The sequence below is a fragment of the Eschscholzia californica genome, unplaced genomic scaffold (assembly GCF_041429995.1).
Source record: "Eschscholzia californica isolate CP2 unplaced genomic scaffold, dmEscCali1.0.p SCAF_4, whole genome shotgun sequence".
In the NCBI taxonomy this organism is placed as follows: Eukaryota; Viridiplantae; Streptophyta; class Magnoliopsida; order Ranunculales; family Papaveraceae; genus Eschscholzia; species Eschscholzia californica.
In genome coordinates this window covers 7,324,293-7,337,008 of record NW_028238461.1, presented here as the reverse complement: position 1 = coordinate 7,337,008, position 12,716 = coordinate 7,324,293, and the positions used below count along the sequence as shown (strand labels likewise).

At 35.9% G+C, this 12,716-nt stretch overlaps 3 protein-coding genes across 5 annotated transcripts; 1 reads left to right on the top strand and 2 right to left on the bottom strand.

The window, feature by feature from the left end:
• Positions 1 to 216: 216 nt before the first annotated feature.
• LOC147542175 (dihydroorotase, mitochondrial-like) lies at positions 217 to 4,619 on the bottom strand. Of its 2 annotated transcripts, XM_086673372.1 has the most exons (9): positions 4,166 to 4,619; positions 3,291 to 3,359; positions 2,991 to 3,136; positions 2,676 to 2,857; positions 2,075 to 2,211; positions 1,662 to 1,827; positions 1,440 to 1,556; positions 827 to 987; positions 217 to 616 (listed from the first exon to the last, which is right to left on the bottom strand). In XM_086673372.1, exons 2-9 carry the CDS (start codon positions 3,318 to 3,320, stop codon positions 419 to 421), a joined length of 1,137 nt encoding a protein of 378 aa, XP_086529498.1. In that variant the 5' UTR covers positions 3,321 to 3,359; positions 4,166 to 4,619; the 3' UTR covers positions 217 to 418. The 2 variants fall into 2 exon arrangements, with proteins under 2 accessions (XP_086529498.1, XP_086529499.1); XM_086673373.1 differs by lacking the exon at positions 3,291 to 3,359.
• Positions 3,818 to 10,093, top strand: LOC147542174 (RNA-binding S4 domain-containing protein). 2 transcript variants are annotated; one of them, XM_086673374.1, is made up of 10 exons: positions 3,818 to 4,624; positions 5,232 to 5,344; positions 6,039 to 6,170; positions 6,259 to 6,332; positions 6,443 to 6,548; positions 6,678 to 6,746; positions 7,012 to 7,076; positions 7,196 to 7,294; positions 8,334 to 8,433; positions 9,808 to 10,093. In XM_086673374.1, exons 1-10 carry the CDS (start codon positions 4,408 to 4,410, stop codon positions 9,868 to 9,870), a joined length of 1,038 nt encoding a protein of 345 aa, XP_086529500.1. In that variant the 5' UTR covers positions 3,818 to 4,407; the 3' UTR covers positions 9,871 to 10,093. The 2 variants fall into 2 exon arrangements, with proteins under 2 accessions (XP_086529500.1, XP_086529501.1); XM_086673375.1 differs by having other exon boundaries at positions 4,336 to 4,619; positions 5,230 to 5,344.
• On the bottom strand, positions 10,061 to 12,683 carry LOC147542173 (wax ester synthase/diacylglycerol acyltransferase 4-like). Its single transcript, XM_086673370.1, has 5 exons — positions 12,005 to 12,683; positions 11,330 to 11,905; positions 10,820 to 11,173; positions 10,609 to 10,746; positions 10,061 to 10,436 (listed from the first exon to the last, which is right to left on the bottom strand). The coding sequence occupies exons 1-5, from the start codon at positions 12,224 to 12,226 to the stop codon at positions 10,281 to 10,283; spliced, it is 1,446 nt and encodes a 481-aa protein (XP_086529496.1). The 5' UTR covers positions 12,227 to 12,683; the 3' UTR covers positions 10,061 to 10,280.
• Between the last annotated feature and the right edge of the window lie 33 nt (positions 12,684 to 12,716).

Below are 12,716 nucleotides of genomic sequence, written 5' to 3'. Positions count from 1 at the left end.
GATGATTGAGGTTCTTGGGTTGTTCGTCTTGTTCTAATATGTTATCCTCTGCAACAGAGTGATGGACTGTAGCACACTAGCACTGGTAGTGGTGGTGGAAAGGGTAGTTAGGTGGTTGTAGGTTGTAGTGCCAATCAAACAAGTGGTTCCTACAATTGTAAGATGTAGCTTCTCAAAATTAGGTTTTCCAGGGTCAAATTAATGAAAACTTGAGAATGAAAAAGGGAACAGTAAAAACTAAATCTTCATTAATACTTGTGGCAGCAAACACCAATACGATGGACTGGTCCATCAGCTATTCCGAATTAAAACTTGAGTCACAATTCCTGCAAAAGTATTAATCTACCTTTACAGTTCTCTACAACAAAACTGTCGACTGACACAAATAAATAATCAAATAAACCTCAAAAACTAAGGATTAAACAGCTGTTGACGGGAACCAGTCAAGGGTTTGGCCTGCAAACATAGGAACCAGTTCTCCATCTGCATAACTGTAAGACTCGGGCACCTTCCATGGTTTCTTTGTCAATTTTATTTTCGATGCATTTCTTGGTAACCCATAAAAGTCTGGGCCATTAAAGCTCGTAAACGCTTCAAGCTTGTCAAGTGCACCAGCCTACCGCCAATAACAACAATTTCAACTTATAAGAGAAATATAAAAACAATCATAACCCATATTTTAAGTGCAAGTTCTCAACGAGAAAGAGAACGAACTTGTCAATTTTCTTGGTTTAGACTGATATAACAAGAACGGGACTTCCTTCTGTCAAATCGGAAGATCATATATGAATTTTCTACATGCACAAGAGAGAGACGAGGAGCTCACCTCATCAAAAACCTTTGCATAAGCTGACAGAGCAACTGGAGCATTATAAATCCCCGCACAACCACAAGTAGTTTCTTTTCGCTTTCTCTCATGAGGAGCACTATCTGTTCCAAGAAAAAATCTTTTATTTCCGCTTGTCACAGCTGCTACGATAGCTTGTCCTGCACGAACCGCAACCAACATTTTCATCACATAAAGGTTTTACATTGATCTTCACTATGTAGTGAAGACATATACTTATATCTAGAATCTTTCCATGTTAAAGCTCACCCGTTCTTCTTTGAAGAAAGATACTTCTACATATAATACTCATATATATCGTGGTTTCAGTGTCTTCAGTGGGTATAGTGTGAAATTTTGTCTCTACATCTTGTGCGAGCGCGCAGAAAATCATTTTAAAACTGTTGAATATTAATCAATCTAGGTTAAAGTCTTTTATGTTCAATGTAACAATCTATCATCCAAAAGTGAAAAAACATCGACTAAAAAAGGACTATATAACTAAATCAAAATATTAGAAGGGCATTGTCGTATCTGTTTTGGGATTCTTCGACTCGCAGCAAAAATATAATGAAAGTCAAAGAAAATCAAGGTAACTCAGAACAAGACATACTGTGTATTTCTCTTTTTAATACTGGAAGACAGTAGTTATGTGGTTGCAATCCTCCATTAAATATTGCGTTTCTGTTGAGAAGAAGATGCTGCGGTGTTACAGTGGCAGCAACAGATCCTAACAAAATGAGATAATTCGAAAACGTAAAACACGGGAATTCAACGACAAATAAAGATGAACAAAAACAAGTTTGTTAAAGAAATTGCAAGTAAAGAAATGTACCTTCATTACAAGACTCAACAAATCTTACAGCATCCTGAGTAGTAATATGCTCCATGACTACTTTCAAATGTGGAAGCTTTTCTATTAATGGTCTTAAAATGGTGTCGATGAAAACTTTCTCACGGTCGAATATGTCAATCTCTGGATTTGTAACTTCCCCATGGACCTTCAAAACGAGTTTATCGGCATAAAGGAATCAGATTGGTAAATTGATGACATCTTTTCACTCTTTAGGAACAAGCTTATTAGTTGGACTTATGAGAACCTCAGTAGTTAGTCAGGAATTGGCTCAGGTTCGGCCATAGCCCGAGTCAACATTGTGAAATTAAGAATTCACCGCTCCTTCTTGTTGTTTTCCTTCTGTTAAGGTTTTCCGAGAGCAATGGATAAAAGGTGAGAGGAAACAGAATTACCAGTAATGGCATATTTTGCTCAACCATCTCTTCAAGAGTAGGTAAACACTTCCCGAAAAGATCAGTCACACCTTCTTGTGAATTAGTAGTGGCACCGGCGGGGTACAACTTCACGGCAAAAACGACGCCACTCTTCCCTGACAAATCAATGCTAATCTTTAAATGAACAACATTCATTTTGAGTTAAAGTTCAAATCTAGGCATCCGGTAGATATACAAAATAATCAAAACATCAGCTCAAAATGAAATCCAACCTAAAACTACTTCAGGTGAAAGTCCTGGTTAAGGGTAGAGCAAATCAAGATTGATCATTACAACATTTCTGTCCTTAGTATGCAAATCAAATTATTCATAAGCTAATAAGATTTGAACATGCAGTTTGATACTTGCTAACTATTGGCAACATATCAGTACAAGTAATTGCAATTCTTTTAGAATTTTACTCACTGGCAAGTTTGATCTCATCAGGATGGGTTTTATCTGTTAAGTAAAGAGTCATAAGAGGAGTGAAATCACTATTGGAAACATGCAGTTTGATACTTGCTAACTATTGGCAACATATCAGTACAAGTAATTGCAATTCTTTTAGAATTTTACTCACTGGCAAGTTTGATCTCATCAGGATGGGTTTTATCTGTTAAGTAAAGAGTCATAAGAGGAGTGAAATCACTATTGGAAGGCAGTGCTTTCATTACTGATTCTCGATAAGCAACAGCAGCAGCAGTAGTAGTGACAGGAGGTTTCAAATTCGGCATCACTATGGCCCTTCCAAAATGATCGGCACTATAACAAAATCATATTTTGTCAGGGATAATAACAATAAATCATCCAACAGAACGAATTTATATACAAATTTAGAGAAAGCTTTTTCAATAAAAATGAGCAAATAAAATTTCCTAAAGAGGGAAGAGTAAACCTGTGGGATACAACAGTCTCTAGAAGGTCGCCATCACGAAGATGAAGATGCCAGTCATCCGGTTTTGTTAATGAAAGCTCCATCTTAACCCGTTGAGCTTTGGCTACACGTGGGTTTTCCGACTTCTTTGAAGGAAATCTCAACGCCTAAAGTCCAACAAACAACTGCATTAAGTGATGACAAAGTGGACATATAATCATTCTCACTGATGAACTTTACAAGGATAGTGAGCTATTCTACTCGTCTTTTTAACAGGAAATGAGACAATTAATGAAGTTAATCAAAGAGGGTGACGAATACATTATGTGCCATCATCATTGTCTTCAGCATCGTAAATGCCTTCACAAAACAAAGCTTCTCCTCCAATACCTGTAAATGGAAACTTAGAGCCCTTTGGTCGCGATCCAAATGTTTGGGTTTAAACAACTAATTTACACCTAATGCAATCAACATTATGCATCACACTTGGGAAAGTTAGTATAAAACTCAACATAATCTCATCCAGAAATATATGAGAATTGCTTAAACAATCAAATGGATAAAATTTTGTTCTTCGTTAGTCAAAAAAATGAGAAAAATTTATGGTCATCCAACTCAATAACCAATTGGCAATGAGTGGAGAGGATATAGAAAATTATATTCTTGCCACCATTCTCCTATGTGGGACTATTTTGACACGTGATAAATCGTTTTTTTTTTATTGTCAGCTTGCCTTGAACCCTTGACCTCTACGGTGGAAAGACGGATTGTTGGCAATGATAAACCGATTCATTTACCTTCTTTACATCTATGAACTATAAAACATGAACCTTTTCATTCTTTTCTGATTCACTTTGATCACATTATCCAACAATAAACCAGGGTTAATACTAATTTTCTCACATTTTTGCTGGCAATAGTTTTGAGTTTCCCTATTGATCTTATAAGAAGAAGGTTTCAGCAAAAAAAAGAACCTATTGAAAGCTCAAAACAGAGAGAGAAAATAGATAACATGAATCCCACCGAAAGGTATAAGCAAAGAGATGGGTAAGACCCAAAAAACTTGTTACAAGTTTGATCAAACAGAAAGTGTAATCAACAAAATCAAACCTACAAAGTAAGAACAATAGACAAGAAAATAAAGCTGAAGAGAGAGAGAGAGAGATCAGATTTAGAGAGAGAGATGAGAAAGAAACCTGGACGTGTTTAGGTAGAAAATTTTCTCTCACAGTCTCACTGAAGTAGGAACTTCTCAGGACCTCCTCTGTCTTCTCCTAGGTTCTTTCTCTCTCTAAAAAGTGTTACCGATCTACATTATAAATCTGATTCCGATGCCCACACAACTTTTAGATAGATAAATTATTCTAGAGATGTGTGTTGAGTCAACATCTGACGGTCAGGAGAGTCAAAATGGTACAAAAACAATAGAATTGGGATAATGAGGAAGGATACATCATCTCTTTTTCATTCTTCATTTCCCCAGTCGAGAAGAATGGCGGGAGGGTTTATAGTGAATAGCTTCAGAGCTCCATCGACGACGATGATTTTCCGATCAGTTCCTCGTCTAATCAATAACAACATTCAACAACTCTCTCTTCGTCTTCACTCTTTTCCAATCACTACTACTACGAATTCTTCTTCTTCTTCTTCCTCTGGTGCGTAATCTTTGTTTTATTCCTACTATTCTATTTAGTTGTCATTAGCTTTGATTGGTGCAAATACCCTTTTTTTTCTAGGTTTTAGTCTCTGATCAATTTTGTGAACTTAAACAGTAAAATTGCTTTAGTTAGTGATGATTTTTGTTCCTGAATTATAATGCATTTTTTTTTATATTCTTAACAATATTAAGGAGTATTAGCTAAGGAGAAACATATGGTTAGTTTGAAAATTTCTTTGCTTATTAGTTTAACTGTAGCATAGGTTTAGGTTACTTACTATGTGAAGAACTGCGATTCTACAATGCCAGAAAAGAAACACTAATTTTCCATCAGTCCGAAGAGTAGGAGAAGAGACGGACCCTTCGGTTTACCTAAACACGTATAATTGGTTACTTACCCAACACACACCCATCCAAACATTCACCGAAAACAAGTATTAGACCCGTTGATGTGAGACCTTCTTTACCAAAACAAGCTTCTTCGACTAATTTGACTTTTTTGGGTTCTTTAATTAGTGTAATATAATATTCTTGCTTACTAATGTTTTAACATGATAGCAAGAAAGTACCATTTTGTGTAGTTAATGATATCAAGTATGATACAGTTGCGGGGATTTGTCATCTGGCCCATGCTTTTAAAGGAGACGGAGCTGATGTTATGCTTAAAGGGGTAGGAGACAAAAATGCCGTCGAGGCTGTGAAGCATATACTTGAAATGGTATTTGCACAATCCATTGGTAAATTTTTCTTTCAAGAACACAAAAGCTATTTTTGAACATCAGAGATGTTCTAAGCCTGTGAGGTTGACTTCAGTAATACGACATAAAGATTTGAGTCTCTCTTATTTAAAGCATCTCAAATGCAACACTCAAACTCTAAAACTTAGAGTGCCAGTGCCACATAGGGTTTCTTAGAGTTTTTTTTATAAATGAGTTTTTTTTGTTGTTTTCAAGGAATTTTGGTTCAATATAAATTTATGTCGCTTTGTAGCCCTAACATTTCCTGGAAATATTTTGATTAGTGTGGGAATAATCATAAATCACAACCTCACAAGGATGATGCAAATTTTGTTTAAATGATGGAAATATTATGGAATTTTTTATTTGGAAATTAGAAATTATTAATGAAGCATAAAAGAATTCCCAGCTTCTAGATTGTAATTTAATCATTTATAAGATTCGTATACATCAGCCAAAATGTTTTATTTTTCATAGAATGTTTTAGGTCGAAATCAATGTTCCCGTTGAAAAGCAGAGTATTTTAGACCAAAATAATGACATAACAACAATATATGTGGTTTTTTCTGCAAGTCGGAATCAAAACAAAAATATTTCGGTCATTTCGACTCAATCATGTCAAAATCATATACCATGCTCATTGTGTAATGATCAAAATCTGCCTTTTTAACTCAGGCACGACGGGCAACATTAAGAAGAGAAGTTCTTCATACTGACTTCCTCACCCCACCAATACTAAAGGAATCAATGCTTGTATTGGAAAAGTTAGCTGATGTTAAAGCTGTAACTCAGGGAGGATATCCACAGGTTGATCGAGATGGTTTTTCATTCCAGTTACAAGTTTCAAACCTTCTCTAATAACTCTTGAACCCTAATCAGTGCTCCATTCACCTAGGCTGAGCGTCGCCGACTTTCTGTTGGCCATTCTGAAGCAATGTCAACTATCCCAGACATAGTGGAAGCACTAAGGTCTGATTTATCACGTTCCACCATATTATGTGTCTTACTTATTTCAATAGATCCAATATGTTAGTTATTCTGCCATTTCATTGTAGTGGTTAAATTTTTCTTACTTCCAGTATAACAGGAAATTTTGGCTTTCAACCTTGTTCTCATGGTGACTTCCTTGGCGCAATTCTTGGTACAGGAATTAAAAGGGAAAAGCTCGGGGATATCCTTTTACAGGTCTACTATACAGTTTTTGTCTTTTCTCTGTTTCTCTTATCCATAATCCTTTCACTTAAGTAGTCTCCTAGTATCATATCAAATTTACGTCAAGAAATCTTCCAATTTGATGTACTTTAAACAATCCAGGGTGAAAAAGGTGCTCAAATTCTTATTGTTCCAGAACTTGTTGACTTCCTCTTAACAGCACTTGACAAGGTAAGATGATGTGCACAGTTTTATTATTGGAGTATGAGCTTGTAGGTAACTTGATGCTAATGCAGGAATTTATCTAAGCACTGGAATATTGTCGAAATCCAGAAATATAGTTTCTTCAGTTGAAAATATAATTTCATAACGCCATGAGAAAAGCTTCACAAAGAAACACCTGAGAATGTATAAACTATTTGATGCAAAGAATGCTAACGGAATTTTATCCCCCAAAACTGCTAGAATTTAAACTTCTTTTTGAATTTTTTTCCAGGTTGGTAATGTTCCCGTCTCCTGCACAAGGATACCTTTGCTTGCTCTAGAGTATGAACCACCCAGGTCAGGATCTTGTTTCTTGTTACTCTCTTCTTCTATTTGGTTATTTCAATTCTCTGTTTATTGTATTGCTTTCGTCTACAATGTATCCGAAGTTACGAAAGATGGGTCAAACTTTGTAGGACAAAAACATTTAAAACTATCGAAGCATCGTTGCGGGTTGATGCCATAGCTAGTGCAGGATTTAAGATTTCACGTTCGAAGTTAGTCGATTTGATCAGGTAAGACCTTTATAAGTAACGGCATGTATCACATGTATCTCTGTGAATGTATTTCTTAAGATTAGACTCATCTGTACGAGATTGTATATTTTACTCCATAAATCCAATCAACTATTAGTACAACGACTAGGGAGGAGAGTAACCTATAGGAACTCAAAAGTATTCAAGCGTGTTAAGTTATGAAAGTTTAACCTAATAGGACAGTATCGAAGTATGATCTGTGGATAACTTGACCTCTTATTGTTCTCAAAATTCATTAAATTCCAAACAGAGAAGAGAATTATTTACGTGGATGTATGCGTGGAAGGCTCTATATTATGGATTGGCCCGATGACCCACTTCCTGTTGGTTTTGGTTGAAAAGACAAAACCAATATTTTTGTGGACTTGGGCTCCCTTTACAAACTTAGGCAAACTATGCAACATTCGCAAAAGTGTGCAAACCTGTATAAACGATTTAAGCTGGGCGAAGCTTGCATAGGGAGCTGAAGCCTAAAAATATCATGGCTCTTGTCTTTTTTTACAAAAGAACATGTGGCCTAGGGAGTTTTGGCCATTTCCATTATTTTTATGTTATAGTATGTATATCCAATCTTATATTCTACTACACTGTCAAATTTATGTTATAGTTATGAAACAGAGCTGCCAGCCCTCTTGGTTCATAATGACACCACACACCTTTTTCCCTGAAAACCTTGCTGTACTTTCTCCATATATTGATCGAACTGTGTCACTCTACTCGCATAATTGGTGAACAACAAGAAATAACCTGATTTAAACTATTTAATTAACTTCTCTGTATTGCAAAGTGACACAAAGAAAACAAAACAAAGATCCTGAACTTCTTTGTTACAGGAAAATTCTTTTGCATAAACATCGACATGAACTCCAAGCACAGAGCAGATCCTAGTAGTGTGATTTCATTTGAAACCAGTAAACCACAATAAGTATGAGATTGGAAGGCCTGCATATTTGATTGGATAGAGGTTCTGTCTTTATGAATTAAAGCAAGGATCCCTTACATATATTTCCTATTTCAGTAATGGTGATGTCCGAGTAAATTGGAGCCCTGTGAGCAAAAATGGGACAACACTCAAGACTGGAGATATGGTTTCAGTTAGTGGAAAGGGAAGGCTAAAGGTCAGTTCTAAAGCTAAATGTATCACTATTTTCTTACATTTTTATTCTATGACAATCCTGATTCATATTTAGATGGGTTATTTCCCTAATGGCCCCCTACTTTGTGACCAGCTTCCTGCCTGGCCCCCTACTTTACAAGAAATACCCATATGGCCCCCTTCCTTTATAACACCGTTACTCTCTCTCTTCCATTTCTTTTCTCTCTCCTCCAGCATGTTTTCTCTCTCTGCCACCTCGTTAAACCAGCCACATCATCGTCTTCAGCGGCAAGGTCGCCGACCGGCCAAATTTCCGGCCGGCGACCTTCAATTTTTTTTTTTTTTTTTTCTCTCTCTCTCTCTCTCTAAAAAAAAAAAAAACTTTTTTTTAAAAAAAATTCTCTCACCTCTCTCTCTAAACTCCGGCGAAGTCCCTTCGCCGGAGTTAGGTCTCTAAAAAAGTTTTTTTTTTTTAGAGAGAGAGAGAGAGAAAAAAAAAATTGAAGGTCGCCGGCCGGAAATTTGGCCGGCCGGCGACCTTGCCGGTGAAGACGATGATGTGGCTGGTTTAACGAGGTGGCAGAGAGAGAAAACATGCTGGAGGAGAGAGAAAAGAAATGGAAGAGAGAGAGTAACGGTGTTATAACGGAAGGGGGCCATATGGGTATTTCTTGTAAAGTAGGGGGCCAGGCAGGAAGCTGGTCACAAAGTAGGGGGCCAGGCAGGAAGCTGGTCACAAAGTAGGGGGCCATTAGGGAAATAACCCTATTTAGATTGAAGTCACAACATTCTTCGAGTTCCTTTATTAAGTCGTAAGCAATATTTGAGAAACAAACCCTGTACCATAAATAGCACCGCTTTTTTCCAGTAACGGTCTTCGTTAAGCATCCAGTTCAAAACCATTTGAGAATGAGTGGGGAAACCTTAAATCATCTATACCTTACATGCGTTTGCTCATGAAACTTCTGACTGTTCTCACAATTACCATACTCCCGCTATCTCAAAATTACTCATTTTTGACATGACCAGTTATCGTTTCTTTTGCCAATTAAACAACCGCTATATTTTCTAAATAGAAGTGTAGAAAGATGAGCTCAGCTCATTGAGCTGTTACAGACTTATAGAAATAGCTGTTTTAACTACAGTAGCCAAATTCAATGAAAAACCTTTATCTGAGCGGGATTTTCTGTTATAAAAGTAAAAGACATAAGATATCAAACTGTTTTATTGTTTTTTAATTATTGATATTTTGTGCGAAGTTTGTTCGAATGTTAGTATAAATCTGATATAATATCTGTCTCTTTGTTTTTACGGGTTGTTTAGATACACCTGAAACAGTATGACCACAACTCTCATTAGTAAGACTTCCTGAAAACTCAAATTTTATTTCATGTAGATTGGAGAAATAAATACTACAAAAAAGGGAAAGTTTGCAGTTGAGCTCATCCAATATTTATAAAGCTTCAATTGGTGACATTTAGAGATCCATTTGCAAAGAGTAATACTTCTTTCCTATTCCTTTCAAAACGACATATTTTTTCTTATTACTATCAGCTGAATCAGTTAGTTTATGAAATCATAGTTTAAATTTTTCTCGTAATATCGATTTGTTTATACATGCATAATATACTGTTTAAAGACCGTAGTTATAATAGAAAAATAACTGTTGTTTCTTACTTAAATGAAATAATAACTACAAATACATGATGCATTTCTATAAACTCTATACTTAATGATAAATATCGACGAACTAGAGTAAGAAACAAACCAATAGTCAGTAATCAATATGTTTAGTATAATTGATGAATCTTAATCATACTCCGGCATGGATCTACCATCAAATAAAAATCATCATAATTAGTATATAGATTAAGAGATAGATGATGTGAGATTAGCAGCATCGAAGATCCTCTCGAATGCCTTCTCCAAGCATGAATTGAATAATTTGTGGTCTATAAATTCTCTGTTTGCTCCAACTGTCACACTCATCTTATCCATATAGCTCATCACTGATATAGTAAGATCCTGTAACCAACGACACAATTTGTCTACCTTTAGCTCACATTTATTAGTCAAATAAGAAATACTTTCTGTATATGTAGTCTCATCATTTCTTAATCTTAAATCTAGTTTTCACTGCCTATTTTTGCACCGTAAAACATGAAAATATTGTAGTAAGAAAAATTTAACAATTAACCTGGGGAACATTGAGAGAGGAGAAGTAAAAAGCCGTAATAGGATGATTTGCTATCGACATTTTTTCGATTGGCCCAATTAAATTTGATATCGACATGCTTGTCTTTGATAGTGTACCACGGATGTAATTAGCTGTTATCTGCAAAGTTTATTGTATGATAGTAATACTTGTTGGAATATCTTATTAAAACATTAAGAGTTAAACTACATACCTCAGATCCTCTTAATTTTCTCATTAGCTCTATTAAATGACTAGTAAGATAAACACCTAATGAGCTCTTCTTCTTTGTCATCAATTTCTTAGCTTCATTAACAAATTCTAGGGGATCGGCCAATTCCACTTTGGCAGACTCTGGGATAGCCACGTGTACTAAACCTAAATTGTTGCCCCATGGACCCTTTGTATCAGGTTTGAACATCTCTTTGACAGTTTGATAGCTGATCATTTCCCTAGTGTTGAATACAATTAGTGCTGTCGACCGTGCTTTGCCTGAACCCTCACTGGCCGTCTCCATGTACAATCTAGTTCCATAGAAAATTATACCGCAGATCACGTCGTTAATTGTCTGTCGAAGAAAATTAAGGAATTAGCTTTTTACTACCCAAGTGTAGAAGAAAAAAAGAAGATGATTGAAAGACTAATTTCGTCGACATGTAGATTGTTCATAGTCATCTAATAGAAAAAATAAGTTGTAAATCATGTAAACTAAAAGCTTACTTACTCCATTAAGTTTTGTCTTGATTTGTTTGAGTTGATCAAGAGAGAAAGTAACATTAGAGATTGAAACTGGCTTCATCTCCACATATTCATTACCTGACCTAATTGGACTCACATCATCTTCCAACACATTACTCTTCATTAAACTCCATGTAAAATCCATTACTGTGTTCACCACCACATTAACAATCCCTAGAAGACTACTACTTATTTTCTTATTCTTAGACGAATCATTTGATCGAAATCGTAAACATGGAAAAGTTAAAGGGAGAGAAGGATTATCAGCTCTTTTTAAACAAGTAAAAAGAGCTCCCATGAGTGAAAACCCATCTCCTAATGCTTGATGAAGCTTGAAAACTACTACCCCAGCTGCATTTCTTGTTGGGTATTTGAAAATATGAAGTTTCCATAATGGTTTGGTTTGTGGAAGTTGTTCCATTGCTATCTCTTCTAAGTACTCCTGAAAGTATTTGTCGTAAGATTCCGGTGGTAGCCCGTCTGGGTAAACAGGAATTTCGACATGCTCTTCGAGGTTAACGGATACCTTCTTCCATTGTTTTCTTCCTTGTTCATCTTTAACCTGAATAAATAACCCAACTTGCTAAGAGAGAGTATAAAAAATTATCTAAGCATTCGAATGTACAATAAGGAGAGAGAGAGAGAGAGAGAGAAAGAAAACCATGATGGAGGAGAAACGATGGTTGATGGGGAGGAAGAGATGTTTTAAGAGAGACATAGTAGGGGAATCATCAATTGGGATTTCGAGTTCTAAAACTGCAAGAACACCTAGGTTGAGTGCTTCGCTGTTGAAATATTGTCCAGTGGGAGTTGTAGGTTCCAATATTTCTTCTTCTTCTTCTTCCTTGTGGACTACCACTGACTTCGCTCCTTTGAACTCCATAATAATCTCTCTATCTATCTCTCTGCCCGCACACACACACTATATATATTGTACAAGTAAAAATCTTATGCAGATGGTTGACTTTATGTTTCATCGTTGAACTTTGTGTCTCGAACCCTTGACCTAGAGGATGGAAACCAACTTGGTAACTACTCGAACCAAAAGTTGTTGACTTTATGTTCATGGTTGTCGTTGGGTTATTCTATCTTTTGATATGTCCTTGCGTTGGATGTAATGATGTTTCATGTCATTTGATTATGAGTTTGTTACATCTTGTGATATGTTGCAATGACAGAATAGTCTCGTGCATATATTATTAACTACTTATCAAATTATAGTGATAAAAAATCAACCGATTTGCTCAATGTGTGAAAATACGGCAAACTAAGTCCAAGGCACACCCTAGTGATGATCAAGTAATAGTGGTCATGGCTGTCATATTAGACACAAAAAAAACGTACGCCCGATTATGTATGAAATAATAAATAGT